This window comes from Dasypus novemcinctus, chromosome 4 (genome assembly GCF_030445035.2).
Source record: "Dasypus novemcinctus isolate mDasNov1 chromosome 4, mDasNov1.1.hap2, whole genome shotgun sequence".
NCBI classification, from domain to species: Eukaryota; Metazoa; Chordata; class Mammalia; order Cingulata; family Dasypodidae; genus Dasypus; species Dasypus novemcinctus.
The window spans coordinates 28,988,763-29,009,503 of NC_080676.1; the positions used below are offsets into that span (position 1 = coordinate 28,988,763).

At 49.9% G+C, this 20,741-nt stretch overlaps 1 protein-coding gene and 1 long non-coding RNA gene across 3 annotated transcripts in view; one reads left to right on the forward strand and one right to left on the reverse strand.

Moving 5' to 3' along the window:
* RARRES1 (retinoic acid receptor responder 1) overlaps positions 1 to 19,388 on the reverse strand; it is a 33,416-nt gene extending 14,028 nt beyond the window's left edge. Inside the window, exon 1 of the mRNA XM_023587646.3 lies at positions 19,087 to 19,388. Within this exon, the coding sequence (XP_023443414.2) occupies positions 19,087 to 19,365 (279 nt within the window). The 5' untranslated portion in view covers positions 19,366 to 19,388. The remainder of the gene's footprint in view (positions 1 to 19,086) is intronic.
* On the forward strand, positions 124 to 10,072 carry LOC131278190 (uncharacterized). 2 transcript variants are annotated; one of them, XR_009185451.2, is made up of 2 exons: positions 124 to 174; positions 6,684 to 10,072. It is a non-coding gene; the product is annotated as an uncharacterized lncRNA (long non-coding RNA). The 2 variants fall into 2 exon arrangements; XR_009185450.1 differs by lacking the exon at positions 124 to 174 and adding an exon at positions 4,186 to 4,738.
* Positions 19,389 to 20,741: the final 1,353 nt, after the last annotated feature.

Below are 20,741 nucleotides of genomic sequence, written 5' to 3' on the forward strand. Positions count from 1 at the left end.
CTGTGGCCCCAGGAAGGGAGATGAGTCATTTGCCTGATCATTTACAGCTGACCTTGTGAAGCAAGCAGAGCAGCTGAGCCCAGAAAGAATGAGCCCTCCAGCCTTTGGCTGAGATCAGAAGAAGCTGGGCCCACGATGCCGTAAGAGGAAAGAGGAAGGCTTGAACACTCTCAGGTATGGGCAGCCATCTCGCTTCAACACACGGCAACAGATTCTGGGTGAGGAAGTTTCTCTTGTGGTACCTTAACTGGACTCTTTAGGGCCTGGTAACTGTAAGCTTCTACCCCAAATAAATACCCTTTATAAAAGCCAGCAGATTTCTGGAACTTTGCATCAGCATCTCATTGGCTGCCTAATACAACATCTTTATATCAAAGAATCATACTCTTGGGGTAAAAGGACATACAAATGGGTAGCTGTTAGATTTATACCTGGATAAAATCAGTGATGATTTAGAAGGAGAAAAGGTCTCCGTTGGTCTAATCCAGTGATTCTGCTTGTTAGTTTAACACCTTCTCACCCAGAGGGAGGTTGGGAAGGGGAGATGGTTGTACTCAGGCTCCAGGTTGACTTTGAGGGAGCAGCTAAGTGGGAGAGACACAGATACGCTGGGCCTTGCAGTTAATTCCTCCCTTCCCCAATAATTCAGTGCCTTCTCCATGCCCTGTTCTGGGTGCTGGAGCCCTGGGCCCACCCACGTCAAACAGTGGAAATGCACAAGGGTGTAACAAAGAGGAAAAAATATATAAATTCAGATGGTGATAAGTGAAAGTAAGAAGTGGCTGCTCTTAGTGAGGTGGTCAGGCAAGGCAGCTGGAGGAGGAGGCCCTACGCTGAGATCTAAAGGACCGCAAGGAAGCAGCCACCCCCGGATCCGGGAAGTGGGGTGCAGGGATAAGGGGGAGTTCAGTGAAGGGGCCTTCGGCTGTGACAGGACGAATGGCCATGAAGAAGCCTGCCGAGGCTATGGTCTTTCCTTCCTTTGCAGTTTTCATAAAAAGGCATATTTACAAACTTTCGAAAGCATGTTTAACCTTTTTAAACTTACAGATTCTAGCGCATATTTTTAGAGTATACAAACTCACATTACAAAGCAATGCAAACTTTTAGGAGAATGTTATATTATTAATATATATAATTTAAACTTTTAGGAGAATGTTATATTTTTTTTTAAAAAGAGAACAAGCAAGAAGTGATCTTTGAGTAAAAGGGGTATTTCCTATTGAAGAAGAGGAACGTTCTGCAGCATGGGGATGCAGTTATTTCATATATTCTTGATTAAGTTAGACTATGACAACATCGAATTTCCTTTGACTTTTAGCCCAGGAACACAATAGCCAAACAAGGTTATCTTATTTTAAATAGACCAGATGGCATCCATCTCTATTACAGAGTCTTCAAAAATGCTGGGAAACTGGAGAATGGAGGGCTAGGAGTCTGTAGCAATGTTTATGGAAAAGATATTTATTTAAACATGTAAATGTAGAGATGCTGCTGGGAGGGCACTCACAGCCGTTTGCTTGGGGCTCCCTTTTCATCTTGAAACTAGTCCTGGTGTAGGCACATTGATTTCAGCTTACAAAATGCACGCTTGAATGTCTGTGTATTTCTTCATCCACTGCTCCCCACCTACCATGCCATGCACAGGGAAGATATAAGGAATATAACATCCAGTCCAGCCCTACCTGAAGCCCGCTTCTAATGTGGAGACAGACAAGTAGGCAGCTATGCAGTCGGGCTAACGAGTATGGCAGAATGCAGTCACGAAGGGTGCAGGCACGCTTAGCAGGCGTTCCAGAGTGGGTGAGGCCTCGACTGATTCTTTGAGGAGCCTGTGTCCGCCAGGCAGAGGTGTGGGGCTGGAGTGCAGAGGGCAGCATTCCAGGCCATGCGGAAAAAGGCTGTTTGGGAGGCTGGTGCAAGCTCATGAGCAGCCTCTTAGCTTTTTATTTTTTGATGATGGCACTGTTTTATTTCTTAACTCATGTGGTGGTTACATGGATATTCATTTTGTGATGATTGACTGCGTTGTACAGGAACAGCATGTGTTTTTAAAAAAGCCACTTCTGGCTATCGCATCACCAGAGATTTATGAAAAGCCTCATTTTTTTATGATGAGGACTTGGAACGTGATCTGGCAGCCTGTGGGAGTCAGTAAAATAGGCGTAACGACAGCAGTTAGGGTTTTGTGGCGATTAAATAAGATAAGGCATAAAAAGGGCTTAGGACAGAGCGTGGGTCAGAGGAAATGTCCAAGGCCTGTTCGTTATTTTCACCATTATTAAAATCTACGGACGTGAAGGGCAGTGATGAGGGAGAGACTCTACTAGAGACCCGAGTCTAGTCCAAGTTCAAGGATGGGAAAGAGTGATCATGCGGACTCCAGTCAAGCCTGCTTTTATTTTGGTTTACTCCTGAAACACCCCATAACCAAGGGAGAGACAGGAGCCGGGCACGACAGTGAGTGGACCAGGCACCCCACTGCTTCTGGTGACTTCTCAACCTGCCCACGTCAGGGGCACACGCAGACCGTGGGCTGGCTGCCCTGGCCCCCCCAGCCTCACTGGCAGCCACAAACAGCGCTGACCCACAGAAGGCCTCACCCCTGCTTTCGGCAGGGTCTAAGCCTTGAGGTGCTTGCTGAGCCAGCAGCGGCCCCTCCCTCTCCCTTCCCTGCACCTGCACCCACGACCTGGGTGCCTGCCCTTCACGCTCACACAGGGGCTTCCCGAGTGCAGGCCTCCTGGGAAAACTATCAGGGACATCCTCCCGTCAGTCGGGACCTGGGAGCAGGGTTGGTGGTGACAGCATTCTCGCGAGGAGGAGGAGGAAGCAGGGTTGGAGCGGTCTGTCTGCGGCGCAGCAGTGCAGTTGAGGTGCCAGGAGGCGGCCGCCTCTTGCACAGGCAGGGTCAGCAAAGCTTGGGCTTCGATGAAATCCCCCAGGGAAGACACGTAGAGCGAGAAGGATCCTGAGCGACCCCAACCCTCACACCAATAATAACAGGTGGCATGCTCATTTGCTGTACCAAAGGATTCACAGAAGTCTTCCTTATCTCTAAGATACACTTTTGCATAATTTAAACACAGCACTTACCGTACTATTTGACTCAAAGAGTGGTTTGGAAACACAGGGAATCCAAGTGAGGTACTAGTACATATTTTTTGTATGGAAAGAAACAGAACTCGATTAACAGAGCCTGAGTTGAGTCAGGCATGAGTGTGTCTCTCTTTCTATACATACATTTATCGGAGGAACTGGGGATTGAACCCAGGACCTTGTTCGTGGGAAGCAGGTGCTCAACCACTGAGCTACACCTGCTCCCCACGAGTGTGTCCTTTTGAGGGGTTATTTTCTTTGCTGATTCGGTTCCCTTATTTTGTTTTAGTCATGTACTTTTTATTTTTAAAGAAACTTTAGATTACATAAATGTTACATCGAAAATATAGGGGATTTCCATGTACCTCACCTCCCCCCCCTCCCACACTTTTCGCCATTAACAACATCCTTCATAAATGTGGTGCATTTGTTACAATTGATGAACACATTTTCAAGTACCTGCTACTAACCGTGGTCTATAGTTTATATTATGGTTTATACTTTCCACCTGATAATTTTATAGGTTTTGACAAAATGTATAATGACCTGTATCTGTCATTGCACTGTCATGCAGGACAATTCCAATGTCCCCAAAATGCCCCATGTTACACCTCTTCTTCCCTCTCCCTCCCCTCAGACCCTCTCCACTGCCATTCTAGCAATGATACAAGTCCTTGCATTGCTAGAATAATAAGAAGTCTACTTGAGTCCATAGTTGCCACCCCCTCCCCCCCCCTTATGTCTGTTCATCCCTCAATCCTGAGGTTTTGGGGATGGTGATGCGCACTCTGCTTCCGATTGAGAGGGAGGTTAGATCCCATGGGGTACATGGGTGGAACTGTCTTGCTTGCAGTTGTAGGTTATGGACATTATGCACTCTTGAATTATGTAGATTGTGCACTCTTAAAAGCATGCACGTTTCATCCAAAATAAGAGCTTTATATTTCTGGTTGTACTTTATCATTTACCAAAATGCAGTCCTTTTATCTCCCACAAGGGACTCTCCCTCTCCCTCCTGTGAGTCACGAGTTCCTCCGAGGAGGCTGCAGTGCTCCTGAGATAAACAGCCACAGCCCCCGCAGGCACAGCCAGCCCTTCGTGACCCGGGGCCAGAGTCTCCCGCGCCAGCGATTTTAGGGCTGCGCTGAGCTCCCGCGGCGCTCGACGATGAGCGCGGGGTCGCGGTGGACCCGCTGCGCCCGCTGCGCAGCTCACCCGCCCGCTCCCCTCGGCGTCTAGTCCTCAGCGGGGGGGAGAGGGTAAGTCTGATGAAAAGGCCCCCCCAGACCCGAAGCCCGGGAACGGGGAACAGGCAGCCCAGATGCCCTCAGGGCCGGGTAAGGAACGAAGCGGTCATTTGCCCGAAGCTTCCTTTGAGCCCGAACCTGTGTGTCCACAACGCGCCTCGCAGCGACCGCTGCGCACGAAGCCGGGGCTGCCCACGAGCGCGCCCCGCTCCGCCCCGCGCCCAGGTCCAGGCAGCGCCCCTGCTCTCGGGACGGCCCGCGGGGAGGCCACCCTCGGTAGACCGCGCCTGCACGGATGAGCTGATGACGGTTGGCTTAGGAGTATTAAAGTTAACTGGAGAGCTGATCTAGTCTGCGATGGGGGAAGTGACATCTGAGCGGAACTCTGAAGAGTAAGAAGGATCTGACTTTTGGGGGTGGGAGGGCAGCTGTCGACTCACTCCCCGTCCCCCGGGAGGGAAGAGCCGGCTGAGGGCCCCGAGGTACAGGCAGAGAGGGGGCGCAGGGCGGGGGCGCAGGAGGGGCCAGGCGGGCCCTGCAGGCCGTCAGGGGCCTCATCCCCGGGGTGGGAAGCCGCGACGGGCGAGGCATTTTGACAATGCGCCTCAGGCCAGACGGTGGAGAGCTGGAGAGCTGGTGCTGCTGGGGAGAGTCCCGAGGGGCTGCAGAGACAGACAGAGGCAAGTTTAAGGGGGCGGCTGGGAGGGGCTGGGGCCGTGGAGCAAGGCAGGGGCGGTGGAAACGGAGAGAAGTAGGTGGTGGAAGGTCCTATTAGGAGGCAAAAAAAAAAAACAAAAAACAGTTGTGTAATTCAAGATCATAAAAACTACAGAAGTTTTATATCAAGATAATGTTCTTAACACCATCCATGATTTCAAAGACGCTATGTTTGCAGAATAACCATCTCTACCACACACACATTCTGCTGGGCACGTGCCAGCTACTGTTCTAAGCACCTGACATGCACTCCTTGTGCTGATAAAGCTCTGAAGCCCTGCTCAAGTTCATTAACAATCAGAGAAATGCAGTGACGTATCACTTTACAACTATGAGGCTGGCAATAAATTGGAAAGTGGATAGGGCTCACAGTTGGCCAGGCTTGGGGATTTAAGATTGCACTTGCATAAAGGTGGAAGCAACCCAAGTGTCCAACAACAGAGGAGTGGATAAATAACATGTGGTACACACAGACATCGGAATATTATTCAGCTGTAAAAGGAGTGAAGTCCTGATACGGGCTACATCACAGATGATCCCCGAAGACACCGTGGTGAGTGAAACGAGCCAGAAAGAAAAGGACAAATACCTTATGATTCCACTGTATAGGAAATGCCTAGAATAAGCAAATCCACAGAGACATAAAACAGAGTACAGATCACCAAGGGCTGGGGGTTACAGAGTTTCTGTTTGGGGAATTGAAAATCTTTGGTAATGGGTGGCGGTGATGGTAGCACAACACTGTGAATGTGATTAATACCACTGGATTGTATACTTGAAAGTGGGTAAAATGGGAAATTTTATGTTGCATATATGGTACCACAATATTTTTTTTAAGGATTGTTCTTGCATGCCTGCTGGACAGCAGCCGGGGTGGCCTGGCTGGGTAGCAGTCTGGTGTACACGGTCGAATCAAGCTTACTTGTGTCCTATGATCTAGAAACCCCACTTCTGAGTCTATATCCCAGAGAAATTCTGATGCAGGTCCATAAAGGGGCTCGTGAAGGACACAGTGTTGGCAATCAGGCACTTTGGCACGCATCCCTGGGGGAGTGGGCGATAAGGGGGTGCACATCGTGGACTCCTGTGAGCAGTTGGAAGCAACCTACCAGCTGTATACACAGCAACACAGACAGAGCCTCAAAACGGGACTGAAGAAAGAAGCAACAAAATGTATGGAGTGATACCATTTCCCAGAATTTGAAAAATAAAAGCTTGCACACAAAACGGTGGTATTATCTTCTACAAGACCTTACAAATGTACTACAAACAACTATTTTAGAAGGGTTGCCCATGGGGCCCCGGGTGGAATGGGAATGGGCATAAAAGGGAATAAACAAATACACAAGCCCGAGGGGAGCCTTGCAGGGACCAAGGATGGTGAAGGACCAAGAGCTGAAGAGGCGGGGGCAGGGGCACTCCCTCCCTCAGCCTCAGCCCCGGAAGCACAGGTTTAAAAAAAGACGTAAAACCATGTACCAAGCGTCAGTGCAGCCCAAAGTACCACAGTGGGAATGCCCCTTGCCTCGTATTTTAAACTTATTCTTAAATTTGTTGTTCACATGATTGGTGGGACTGGATTTGAGGAACGCGGTGAACTGCTTACTCTTTGTGTTTCAGAAATGAGGACTCGGCGATCTCTCAAGGTCAAGACGACCCCTCTTGAGGAGTTGTCCTCCCTCCCCAGCTGCACAAAGGCTGTCACATAGACAAGCCAATCCATAAACTTCACAGCCAAGTAAACTGCAAAAGCCTTCGTAGACATGTTGGAAGAGGCCAGCCAGACGCTGGGAAGAAGCGACAACGGGGCCTGGCTTTCCTGAGTAAGGGGCGGGGACTGCACCAGCAGGCCCGGGCTGTCGTCTCTTTCGTCCCCACTGTGCCAGCAGCGTCCATCTGCAGAACAGATGAGGATGTTTTTCATCCCTTTCTTAAAGCACAGCCAGAGGCAGATAACATTGTTCTAATATTTTCCAGAATAAGTGTCTTTATATAAAGAAAAAGTCAGAAGACGAAGCAAATGACCACGTGACTCTATAACCCCCAGGAATGAAGCGGCTCTTGGCTAGAGGGGTCTTTTTAATGATGGACCACCCAGCACTCTATGGCCCTAGTGTTGACGGCGGTGTGCTTTACAGCTGCAGACCGCCAACAGCACGGCTTATGTTCTTATGTGCTTTTTATGGTTTTTTGTTTATTTCATGTTTGATTGTTTTTTAAATTTTTACCCCCACTGGCCAAAGATGAAAGGCGTCTCCCCATGCCCAGCCCATGCACACCCCGCATATTTCCCCACCCCCTACCTCATAGGCTCTTTAGGGAACTGTGAAGCACTTTGATGTTTTGCTTCACTTGTAGTCAGCTGGGAGAGAAACAGGTCATGTTCAAAGTCATGCTCGAGAAAGTGTATAATGGACTGCCTTCAGAGAACGGGGCTCATGACACTGGACTTGTTGTTGTTACGTGGTAAGGCTAATGCTCTTCAAGTGCTTATCAATATCAAGCATTTATCCAGTCTTGCTACATATCCTCACACTAGCCTCGGCAGGGGATAATAATACAAGCTATTAATATAATACACTAAGCTCTCACCACATGGATATAAACAGGGCCCACATATTAGCTTATGAGATCACAAGAACCCTTTGAAGTGGGTACAATTGTTATCCCCATTTTAGGGATGAAGAAATGGAGGCACTTGCCCAAAGTTAAAGAATCTGCTCAGAGTTCCTGAGTTAGTAAGCAGTGAAAGCCAGGTGGCTGGCTGGTAGCTTCTGCTTTTATCTTATACTGCAGAGAGCCTGCAAAATTAGAGCCCAGCAACTGCTTCCTAAGAGAAGCCGAGGAAAGCGGGCTGCTGGTACATGAGGGAGGAAGAGAGGGAGGACAAGAGAAACAGAGGAGGGAAGAGAGAGGAAGAGGGAGGGAGGGAGAGAACTGTTAGCCTGGGATGGATTGTGGGCTGTGCTTATGAACATAGTTCGCTTGGACAAGAACCATCCCAATCCTTCTGGAAGGGAAGGGTCCAGGCAGGGCAGAGGAGTGAAGATGACCAGATACTTTAGAAGCAGCCCCTGAGTGCACTCCTTTCAGCCAAGGTATGAGCAAGAGGATGAGCTGGTGCAGACTGGGAAGGCTGTAAGGAGAACCAGGGCTGAGATGAGAAAGGGAGAGGGAACTGCGACAAGGAAGAGGCGTGAGCGGCAAATTTAAGTAGGGCTGAGGTTACAAGGGTGATGGCAGCCAGGGTAGAGGAGATCTCTGGCGGGAACTGTACTCTAGAGCAGTGGTTCTCAAACCCGGAGGTGCATCAGAATCCCCAGGAGGGCTTGCTAAAGTGGCTGGACCCGGCCCCCAGAGTTCCGATGCAGGAAGTGTGGAGTGCAGCCTGAGAATGTGCCCGTCACAAGTTCCAGGGGAAGCTGCTGCTCGAGGGGCCAGCCTTTGAGGACCTCTGCTCTAGATGCTGAGGGGAGCCCCTGAATTGCTGAGGGAGGGGTAGGAAGTGACAACTGGCCCAGAGGAACAGTGACTAGAAGGCAGCAGATCACGAAAGGGGAGGTGGGTGACCTAACAATTGATACTCTCCAAAGTCCGAGGGCACCAGGTGCACTAACTGAAATGGAGGAAATTATCTTAAAGTTGGGTCCACTTCTTTTTTTTTTTTTTGTCCTTATTTTTTTAATGTTACATTAAAAATATGAGGTCTCCATATATCTCCCAACCCCCCTCACCCCACTCCTCCCCCCATAACAACAACCTCTTCCATCATCATGAGACTTTCATTGCACTTGGCGAATACATCTCTGAGCAACACTGCACCTCATGTTCAATGGTCCACACCGTAGCCCACACTCTCCCACAGTCCACCCAGTGGGCCATGGGAGGACACACAATGTCTGGTAACTGTCCCCGCAGCACCACCCAGGACAACTCCAACCCCCGAAAATGCCCCCATGGGTCCACTTCTGACTCGGATTCTCTGGTGAGTGAGGTTATGGTATTTTAGAAGGTTAGGGTGGCAGATCTACTCTTTGCTTTAGGGGATGTGCTGTGTTTTGAGGAGGAACATCTGGAGAAAGCAGTCCAGGCACTGCCCCTGGAGTGAGGACGCAGCTTAGTCCTCGTGGGACCCACAGAGGAGACCCCCGCCGCTCCAGGACATCTCAGGCCACGTTGACAGTCACAGGACTTAAGACACTACTAATACATAAAAAGGGAGTCCTCGGAGAAAATGGTCCTTTTCTAGAGAGAGAAAGAAGCCCTGAGCACTGGAATATGGTGAAAGCACCATCAGTCAGTTTGGGTTTCCTTGCATTTTTGGTCTGTCTGGGTGGTGAATGAAAACCCAGCATGGCGTCAGCTGAGCTATTGACAATGCTACCACTGGAGTTAGCGACCTTGAAAGACCTTGCTATAGACTTCACCCAAGAAGAGTGGTGCTGGAGAGTATCAGTCATCTTGTCTCCCTGGTCAGGGAACGTGGTCATCTTGTCCCCGTGGGCAGGGAATGTGGTCATCTTGTCTCAGTGAGTAGGGAATGTGGTCTTAATAAACTAGAAATGTTATCCATAAAGACATATGTTCCATCATGTCATTGTCTCTCATCTACTTGCCAGAAGCAGAATTCTCATACGTAGAAGAATGGCATTATATGCAGTGAATTGCCAGAAAGTTTTACTAACAGATCCAGTGACTCAAAATGTGTTAACTCACAAAGGAAGGAAATCCTACTTCCGGACTCTATTTGGAAAAGGCCTCAGTGGCCAGTCATCTCTTAATCAACAAAAGCTAATTCCAAATAGAAAGAAGTCATGTGAGTGTCATCTAATTGGTAAACCATTTATCAAAGCTCTGGTCTTACACATTACAATGGAGAAAGCATTCTGGACTAAGTTAATTTTTGAAGAAAATGCATACCTTGCTTCCTGTTACATAGATAGCTACTTTGCTACATAGTGAAATGTATAGAACCATGAAGAAATTAAAACTGCACATGCTAACAATGACTTGCTAAAGTCATGTCTTATTTGCAGTAAAAAGCAGTTCAGGGGGAGTGGATGTGGCTCAAGCGGTTGAGCACCTACTTTCCTACATGGGAGGTCCCAGGTTTGGTCCCTGGTGCCTCCTAAAAACAAAAAAACCGAAAAACCCAAGCAAACAAATGAAAAAACCAACTCAGGAGAGCCGATGTGGTTCAGTGGTTGAGCGCCAGCTTCCCACGTACGAGGCCCCAGGTTCAATCCCTGGCCCTGGTACCTCAAAAAGAGAAAAAAAAAAGACAGCTCACCATAAAACACCAAGCTTTGTTTTCATGTCAATAGATCAGCACTTGTCTTTTTTTTATTTTTTAAAGATTTATTTATTTATTTCTCCTCCCCCACCCCCACCCTGGTTGTCTGTTCCCTGTCTATTTGCTGCATCGTCTTCTTTGTCTGCTTCTTTTGTCAGCAGCATGGGAATCTGTGTTTCTTTTTGTTGCGTCATCTTGTTGTGTCAGCTCTCCGTGTGTGCGGCGCCATTCCTGGGCAGGCTGCACTTTCTTTCGCACTGGGCGGCTCTCCTTACGGGGCGCACTCCTTGCGCGTGGGGCTCCCCTACACGGGGGACACCCCTGCGTGGCAGGGCACTCCTTGCGTGCATCAGCACTGCACGTGGGCCAACTGCACACGGGTCAAGGAGGCCCGGGGTTTGAACTGCGGACCTCCCATGTGGTAGGTGGACGCCCTAACCACTGGGCCAAGTCCGCTTCCCAGCACTTGTCTTTTTAAGACATTATATATAAAAAAATTTTTTTTGCTATTGTTTTTTATTGTCACGCTATACAATGTTTTGAAAAGTAAAGTTGCCATTGAAATATTGGGTATGAGGGCTGGAAATAAACCTGAGGAATTTGATGAAGGATGGAGAATACTGACTTAATTATTTCAAAAGCACATTTTAAAGGCCCAACATCCCCTGTCAACTCACATTAAAAACATAACAGAATGTAATATTTTTTAAAAAATGAATAAATAAAATAAAATTAAAAAAAAAAAAAAAAACCAGAACAAAGCTTGGAGGAAATACAAGAGCAGGGTAATCCAAGGATGGCGTCCCAGGGAAAACAGCAGGGAGGTCATGAAAACGCAGTGGGATTTCTGGGCTGCTCCAAAGGAGCAATTCCGCCACAAGCTAATCTATAGAAAGGAAACACTATGTTTTGGAAAAACCCTCCATTGTTTCTCTTCCCTTTCCTTTTGTTGCTAAGCACCGGTCCCTTCATGTTGCCTGTGACCCAGATGTGCCAACTTTAAACTCGGTGTTTTGACATCAGGAGGGTGGGCGCGTGAAGCTGCTGCTTTGGAAGGCGCCCACGGCCGATTCTCATCTCCCCTCCCGCACACACTGGAATCCTTTGGTCAAACAGACCCAGCTTCTAAATGTCCCCTCCAGCCTACAGATTTGGTAGGAAAACATAAATGCCACGCTATTCCAGTAAAACCAACTTCTTCATTTTAGAAGGTTAGTTGTATGAGTCATGCTTAGCTGGAGACAAGTAAACAACATTTGTGGATAAAAACTGCTGTGCTGTTCTCATGGACAGAGAGAGCATTCGTGTATCGCATTAAACCTCAGAATCATCTTATTACATTTTCCTTCTCCCTGGCAACACCAGATAGAGCAAACTCAGGTGATGGACCCCAGGTCAGGTACCTTCTGATCACTGATCCCCCCAGTGGAGTCAAAGGAAACCTTTGCCTGTGGACACTGCTTGACCAGGAGTGGAGATCAAGAGACTGAATCCTGGGTGTCAGCCTCAGTTCACCCAACTCTGGGTACTAGTTCTTGACCCTAGAAAAGGCAGCTGGGGCGGAAATGGCCAGAGGGGTCATGCTCCTCTGGTTCCCTCTGCGTCAGGGTGTGGCTAATTAGAAAAGGGCTGGAAAAAGGGGCAGCGGTGATGGGTCACCCCCTCTCCTTCTGGAGGGCTGGGAATGGGTGGGAGCTCGGCTGGCCTCCCGGTCCTAATGCCCCAGCAGTCCTAGCACCATGGCAGTGACCCTTACTTCACTGAATAAATGTCTAATATTGGTCTCTTGCAGGGCCCTATGCTAGTGCAGTGGAGGAGATAAAGAGATAGGATGCTTTCTGCCTTGAAAAGGCTCACGGTCTAACCTGGGAGAGGCAGGCACATGCACAAAGTGGAAGTGAAGCCGGCTGTTCAAGAGCCAGCACAAAGCTGTCCAGTAGAAGAAGAGGGGCCGACTGGAAGGCGCTGAGAGGTGAGGAGATTACCACGGCTGCAGCATCAGCCCAGCAAGAAGTGGGAGCAAGAGCTGCCATTTGCTGGGAACCATCCCCGGCCAGGCAGGGTACTAGGTGCTCACGGGAGCACGCAGCCACCCCGGAGGCTGGGTGTGCGCCGGGCAAGGCTGTCTGCGTCCTAATCCCCAGAACCTGGGAATGGGGCAAAAGGGGCTCTGTAGACTTGATTAAGTTAGGGGTGTTGAGGTGTGAAATGGTCCTGGAGTATCCGGCTGGACCCGAGGTGATCACAAGCATCCTCGCAGGCCATCAGGAGGCGGAACGGGGAAGGACGAGAGAGACCGCAGTGTGCGAAGGGCCCCACCCCACACTGCTGGCTTTGACGATGGAGGAAGGCACCAGGAGCCAGGGGAGGTAGAAGCTGGAAAAGGCAGAAAAACATTCTTTCCCAGACCTCCAGAGAGGAATGCACTCCTGCTGAACTTTGATTTTAGCCTGTTTGGGACTTCTGACCTCCAGAAGTGTTAAAATAATAAATTTGTGTTATTTTAAGCCACGACATTTGTGATAATTTTTTATAGCAGCCATGGGAGACTAATACAGTTATAAACTCACTTGTGATGCTTTGGTGTCATTTTCCGTGCGGGCACGCCCTGGGAACCCTCGTGGACTCACGCACATCTCGTACACAGCTCTGACAGAGGACCTCCCTCCCCAAGTCCATAGCAGGACTATCTGCCTCGAGACATCCTCGACAACCACAGGAAGTGACTCAGTGCCGGACTTGTTATGGCTACTGTCCCCTATCCCAACCGCGGTGACTCTAGCCCTGTAGAACACTCTTCAACCGAGGCACCATCGCGAGGGCACACACCAAGGCTGCGTAACTGTGACTCCATCGCTGGGGTGCTTCATAGCTGCTCCACTGAGCCCAAAGGTCAGGGTGGCTTCGGGAGATTGTAACCGTATGTGTGTGTGTGTTTAATTCTGTGTCTCACTTATGCCAGTCATTTTAGGGCTGGTTATTTACATTCAAACTCCAGTAGCATCGAGGTCCTTAAAGCAATAATCCACAGCCAAGTCAGATGCCTGATGGGTCCACTGCTAATGCTCCGTTATTACATACCTTATGGCATGACACCACATATGGAAAGCCAAGTGAAAAATGTTGTGGGCTGGTAAGAAATGTGTGTGGTTAAAAAGCAACTTATTATAAGATGGTTGAAAGCATTCCTACTGGGTAGCTCATCGGGGTGCAGTTAACTTGGGTGGATCTGAGCAAAGTTCCAAGGAGGCCAGATCCAAAGCTTTACCCCCAGGGCCAAGTGGCCCTTTCCCATCCCATCTGAGACCCAGACTTTGCGACCAGAGCCTGCAGGGCAGGTGGGTGCAGTGGGGGCAGGTGGGCAGCATCCTTAGGAGGGGGTCTGTGCCAATTCAGCCCTGGGAGGGCAAGAGAAGGCTGGCGTGTGCGTCTCTTCTCTGTGCTTTCAGGAATTGTCTCATCCTCAGGGCAGGTGAGAGGGCTCAGAGGAGCGCGGTGCCCCTTCTCTCACTGCGGCTGAAAGAGCACTTAGAGGCCTTCCATACGTGAAAGCAAAAATGCTGTAGTATCTTACAATCCGCCCCCCCCCCCCCCGAATTCACGGTGGCCTTTTTAATTCTCCTGTGTTTGTTTCCACGGCTTACTTAAGGTATTGCTTTCCTACTCTCCTGCGTGATCACCTCTCAACCATGGGCATTAATGGAGAGAAGCAGGCTTCCAGAAGAGCGGGAATCAGACGAGCTAATTTGTAGCAAAGTGCTTTACAGACTGAAAATCAATAAAGGAGTAAAGTTTTTCTCAGAGCAGACGCTCTCCTGACTGACTCGTGGGCAACTGCCACTCCCCATTCCTTCTGCCAGACACACGGAAGGGCGATCGCGACACCCCCGGTGCTGGGAGGTCACGGCTCCTGCTCAGAACAGCAGCACTGGGGGTGGCCCCCCGCTTTCCAAAAGCCAGCTGCTTCTGCTCCCAAATCTGTTCATGCCAGGCGTATTTAGCATCTAAATTACCTAATTAAATATTATGTAAACTGGTAAAGAGTGCAAAAAAAAAGTCATTCCCACAAAATAAAAGTACAAGCTTTAGAAAGAATTGATAAAATCAAGTCTCAAATTTTGCTTTTGAATTGGGTACAATTAAGTCAGGTTGGGGAAAAAAAAAGTACAAGTAGAGGTTTATAAACAGTATTCTTTGTCAGAGCTCACTTAAAAAATCAAAACGGAAATCACATGATCATATGGGTGTGATATTTGCTAGAAAGGCAGCAAGGAGCTCCAGTATATGTCTAGGCCCTATATGGAAAGATGGGTCATAAATTTACATTTGTAGATTCTAATTTAAAGCAAAACAATTAAGACAGGGGATAACTTTTCCCCCTCAACATCATCCAAAATCTCCCACCACTCCACAGAGACACCAGCAGTATCTGAAAAGAAGGCGGTTCATTGGTCATGGAAGGTTAGTGTAAGGCCAGGAAGGAGATGGCCCCGGGGGCTGTGGCCTGTGATCTCGCCCTAAAATTAGCAAACAAAACAGAGTGTTGGCGCCAGGCTTTCCCCAACTAGCCCTGAAGTCTCCTGGCCACTTCCTTCCACTTGCCCCCAAAGCTATTACGGCATTTCACCACTAGAGGACAGCACTGTTTCTAAAATCAGAGGTTCTTTGGCTGTGCTAAGAAGTAACTTAGAGTCAAGCAATTTCAGAGCTGGAAGAGGTCTTCATAATCATTTGGTCCACTGGTTTTCAAAACGATTTTATTAAATAGCTGCAACCCACACAAGAAATTCATTCCTCCTCATGACCCAGTTCATACATAAATATCTGAAACACATTTTGAGACACTACTTACCCTGACTTCTGCAATACATTCTAAGAGTTTGTAATCCAAAATATTTTGTTAAAGCCAACAGCAACAACGAAAAGATTGGGCCCTCCTAAAACTGCTTTCATAACCCTAAGTCATAAAAACCCTGACTTACCCCCACCCTCTCCTTTGACAGAGGAGCACACTGACCCCCAGAATGGGGAGGGACGCCCCCGGAGCCCCAGGACTCCTCTCACCCACCAGCTTCCCGCTCTCCCCAGGACCAGTCTGGGGATGAATGACAGATGCTGTGTAGCAACTGAAGGCTCACTCTAACAAGTCAGTGGCTGCAGAGAGAGTGCAAACCCAAGGTCTGGAGCTCTACCCAGTGGTAGATGCATTTACTTTTTGCCAGTGCGATGGCTGATACAGTAGTTGAAGTCGACATTTTTAATATCACGACATTCAAAGTTCCATGAAGATGGTGTCTGTGTTCCTCATCCAGCAGCTGAGTGAATGCTTCAAAACTGATGACCCCACACCACCCCAAATCTAAATCAGGAACTGGTACCATAATAAGTGCTCATGAAACAGCTGATGAATGAATGAACGACCTCACAGATGCTATGATGGTAACTCAGATTTTTATGTCTTACAATGGACACATACATCACCTTATATGATCCTTAAAACGAACTGGCATTACTCTCACAGCCAAACTCAGCGTGTAGATGTGATGCATTCCCCCCAGCATGGGACACGACACCCGGGGATGAGCCTCCCTGGCACCGAGGGATCACTACCACATACCAGCTGAAGAAGCAACTAGAAAATGACCTTGAATTAAAGATTCAATGCGGAACAGCAGAATATACCTGTCTACATATAATAACATGACTTCGGGAAGCGGTTTGACCTAATGTAAGGGGGAAATGGAAAGGAGAAATGAGATTATAAGGCTGTGAGTCTCTAAAAAAGAGTCTGGAGGTTGTCACAAGGAATACCCCTATGTACAACTGAACAGAGTCTAAGAGACAGATAAGGTAGATACAACCCCAGGTATTGGTTCTTTTGAGTCTGCGTGATGGAATTGGACTCAGAGGGGATCTCTTTTCACAAGACTTGCATGCTACTTTATTGGAAATGTAGTTGGTGCTGGGTTTGAGATATATGTAGGGGATTTGAATCTCTGGCCTGATAATATGACACCCAGGCCCAGAGCCTCAACAGACTTCAGCTCCTACACTTTGATTTATTGGACTTACTCCACTCAGCTAACATGGAGTTGAAGAAGGTCAACCACCACAACATGGAGCCTAGAGTGTCTACAACTAGAAGTGGGAGGAGTGCATCCAGTACCCATGTGGAATCTAAGCCCTCACTTGACATAGGTGTGCAATGGACACAACCAATCCAATGTCCACAGAGAAAATGTGGAATGGGTGTGGGAACGGTAGCCATGGGGGCTGCTGGGTGTGGGGAACGGGAGGAAGAGATGAGATGTGGAGGCATTTTCGGGACGTGAAGTTGTCCTGGATAGTGCTTCATGGACAATTACAGGACACTGTAGATCCCCCCAGGGCCCACTGGATGGAACGTGAGAGAGTCTGGGCTATGATGTGGACCATTGACTATGGGGTGCAGTGATGCTCAGAGATGAACTTTACCAGGTGCAATGGATGTGTCATGATGATGGGAGAGAGTGTTGCTGTGGGGGGAGTGGGGGGCGGGGGCGGTGGGGTTGAATGGGACCTCATATTTTTTTTAATGTAAATTAAAAAATAAATAAATAAATAATTAAAAAAAAAAACCAAATATGTGATATAGTAAAAAAAAAAAAAAACAAAAACGAACTGGCATTATTTTCAGGTTATTAATTACTCTTATACCAAAGGGGAGACAGCTTGAGAAAACTTTTGTGACTTTCTCCAGGTCATGGGCTCACTGGAGACACAGCAGGGGCCGGCATCAGGGCTCCCTACAATCCCCCACATTCAGGAGAGGCAGTATCTGGTAGATCCCCAGTGAAAATAAGCGCTCACTCCTGGCCACCCCCCTTTGCACTGTCTCCACCACCCCTAAGACTCAGCACGTGTAAGATCCACGTCGCCCAGGCTGCCTTTTCCTCCATGGAGGTGGGCCTGTCTTTCCTGGGGATGTTTGCAGGAGGCAGAGGAACAAAGGAAAGCTATTTTTAACTGAATTCCTGGGAGAAACTGAAGGCACTTTGCTCTCTGGAGACGTCTGACCCTGAGAAGTTCAGTGAGCTCTCTTTGGCTCCTTGCTTTTAAAACATTTATAACCATTTTTGAAGGAAAAGAAAAAAGTAAAGCAGATGACAACAGGAGTTAACCTTCCTCAGGGCCAATACCCTGGATTTTACTTTTTAACTCGTCTTCTTGATTCTAATTTATGATTTATGTGTATATTATGTACGTATTTTTTTTGGCTAAAAGAGTAGGATCCCCTTAAAATTCAGGGACATCATAATATTACAAATGGAAAACAGTACTGAGCCCTTTGTGGAAGAGACAGGAATTTTCACTTGACTCAGAGTTTGAGGGCTAGTTTGATAATTTGGGGATAGCTGCCAAGGATTTAATTTATTTTTCAAGGAAATGACTAAATGCATGGAAATGCAAAGTATTTTATTCTTTTTTTGCCTTTGTTAAGAAGAAAAAAAAACCACCCTGATACTTGAAAACTGCCCTACTTAGAAATCTAGGCTTGGTTTTCGGTAGGAAACCCTTCCACTGATAACCAGTGGGCAAATCTGCGGGAACTCCTCTCTGGAGCTCTGGGAGGGGGCTACTCTCCTACCCTGATAGAAAGTCTCAACTCTGTCTTCTCATTTACTAGTAAAACAACCTTTTTCTCCCAGAGACAGCACAATTATTAAAACAGGTAACAAGGACAGATGGTCTTTTCTAGGAACAATTGCTATCATCGTTCAGTAGATTTAGCCATCTAGTTGCGGGGTTAAGTCTTTGAAGAACCCAGGCTGAGCTTCCAAGTTTTCCCACCCCTGTGTTGGATACCAGGCCTAGGACCAACTGAAACAAAAATTTACCCGCTGAGCTGTAAACCTCCACCTATTTACATTCTACACATTATTCTAGATTCTTTGTGGCTATGAGTCTTCTCGCTTTATGGAATATCTGTAGATTGATGAAAGGAGCAACGTTGTTTTGGGTCAGATTTAGTGCCCTTCTGTAACTTCTGTCATCCTGTATTTGATTATTTTAAAAAAGCAACATAACACCACAGACGCAAAAATATCTACAGTTAGTGGCTGGAAATCAGCAACCCAACAACGAGGGTGAATTTCCCACTCATTCACTTATTGAAAACAGTCCTTCACTCCCATTAGATTGAAGCAGGCGCCGGCATCAAGGTTCCTGCCTACGCTTAAACAGCAACCACTTTATTCCGTGCCCCGGCACCGCAGCCTGCAATTAACACAGCCGCCTGTGCACTGGCTTAGATTTGGGAAATCCCGTCCAAGATTTCTGCTGGACCCACTGGGGTGTCGCGCAGGGTCCACCCCATGGCAACCAACTCTGGGTACCCCAGACGAGATCGAGCATCGCCCTTTGGGCCTGTTCTCTTTTCCCTTGTATCTCTCTGCCCGGTATGGAAGCTGTCAAGAGAGATGCTCTGTGGAATATCTGCGGCCTCTTAAACGTCCTTAAGAACCGCCAGCTTCCTGCGGACTCTGAGCACTCGGGGACCTCTTCCATGCCCGGGACACTTCGGGGACCCGGAGGCGCCAGCCCCGAGCTCCCAGGGCCTCGTGTGCGTCCCTGTCTCCCTCCCGGGACCCGCCGCCTGGACGGGCAGGCGCGCGCACGCAGGTGTCACCTCTCAGCGCGGCGCGCAGCCGGCCCCCGCGCGCGCGCCCCGCGCGTCCCTCCCGCACTCACCAGCGCGCGGCCCTCCTGCACCGCAGCCAGCACTCGCAGGGCGCTGGGCGATCCCGCGCGGAAGTTGAGGAAGTGCAGGGCTGCGCGTGCCGCCTGCTGCAGGAGCCCGCGCGGGGGCCTTGTGTCCAGGCGCGGCCCGGGGGCCTTGGGTTCCCCGGGCCCCGCGGGAGCCGCCGCCGCGTGCGGGAGGGCGAGCAGCAGCAAGAGCGCGAGCGGCGGGGCGGCGGGGCGCGGGCCCCGGGGCCCGGGCGCGGGAGGCGGTGGCCGGCGGGGCAGCATGGACGCGGGCGGGCGGGCGGGCGCGGCTCGACGGACCGCGGCTGGGAGCGGGCGGCGCCGGCGCTCGCGGAAATAAGGCCGCGACGGGCCCCTCCCCTTCGTCCCCGGGGGCGGCCGGCTGGAGGGAGCCGGGGTCCCGGCTCGGCCGCGCCCCCTCGGCGCTCCCCGCAGCTCTCGCGCCCCCTCCGGCCCTCCCCGCCCCTGCGCGCTCTGCCAGGGCTCCCGCTGCGCCGGCTCTTGGCGGCGCCTTGGCGGCGCTGGGGAATGAGGCGCCGGCCGCGCGGGGACGTGGCGGGGGTGGGGGGCAGTCGGGGAGCTCCCTCTCCCGGAGAGATGAGGCCCGCCTGGCGCCACCCCGCCCCGCGTCCCGGGCCCAGCTCGCGGACTAAGGATTCCCTGCTTTGGGGATGCTGCGACTTCGCAACCCTCCGGGTTTCAGAGCGAACCCGCTTCGGTTCTCCGAGGCTTGGAGCTGTGACTGCGAAGATGCAGGGGATGGGTGGCGACGGTGGCAGGGCACAGCGGGCTCTGATGGGGGGCACAGCGGTATAGTGACCGCAGAATGGGGAGAGGTCGCTGGAGAGCTGGGGTTGGGGAGGAGGTTGCAGGTGGCCACAGGGAGGGAGCCCGGGCGCTGGGGAGAGTGGCCCCTGAGGGGGCCGTGAGCTCTTGCCAGCTGGGAAGGAGAGGCCTCAAGGCCGGCGGAGTGATCAGCAGGGCAGAGGAAGGTAAAGACAAGAAGATCATTGATAACTCTAGTTAGAGAGCAGGTGAAAAGAGTTGGAGGCGGGGGCAGTTCCCAGCGGGGTAAGGCATGGATAGGGCTTGAGGGAAGTGGAGGCAGAGAGTACAGACAACCCTTTCTAGGCACGAGGCAGGGAACCCATAAGGTGTCATTGTTTTTAAGCCATAGACAAGAGAGAAAGTGCAGGAGAACCAGGGTCCATGGATAGACTTGGTACGATAGTGCCCCCAGCATCCATTCCTCCATCCTTCTTCATTTTGTTTGTGGTCCCCCTCTCCAACACCAGCTGACCCCAACCCCACTGGTGAGGCTAATAGTCCCTCTTGCCAGGGACTGCTTCAGGCCCACTGCCTGCCCATTCTGGCTAATGGCATGCTGGAGGAAGCCTGGGAGGTGATGGATGGGGCTACGAGCTCTAAAAAACATCCTCCCTCTCCCTTCTTCCTCTGGATGTTATCTGTCCTCTCTTCCTTCTGCAGATATTTGTGGAACATCTACTCTGCTAAGCCCTGGGGAAATGAGGGTGAACGATCAGATAAACACCTCTGTCCTTCTAGAGGTGGACGGGGCAGACCAGTGACGCAAGGGCAGTGCGCCCGGTGGTGGATGCTGTTAAGTGCTAGGGAGAAAA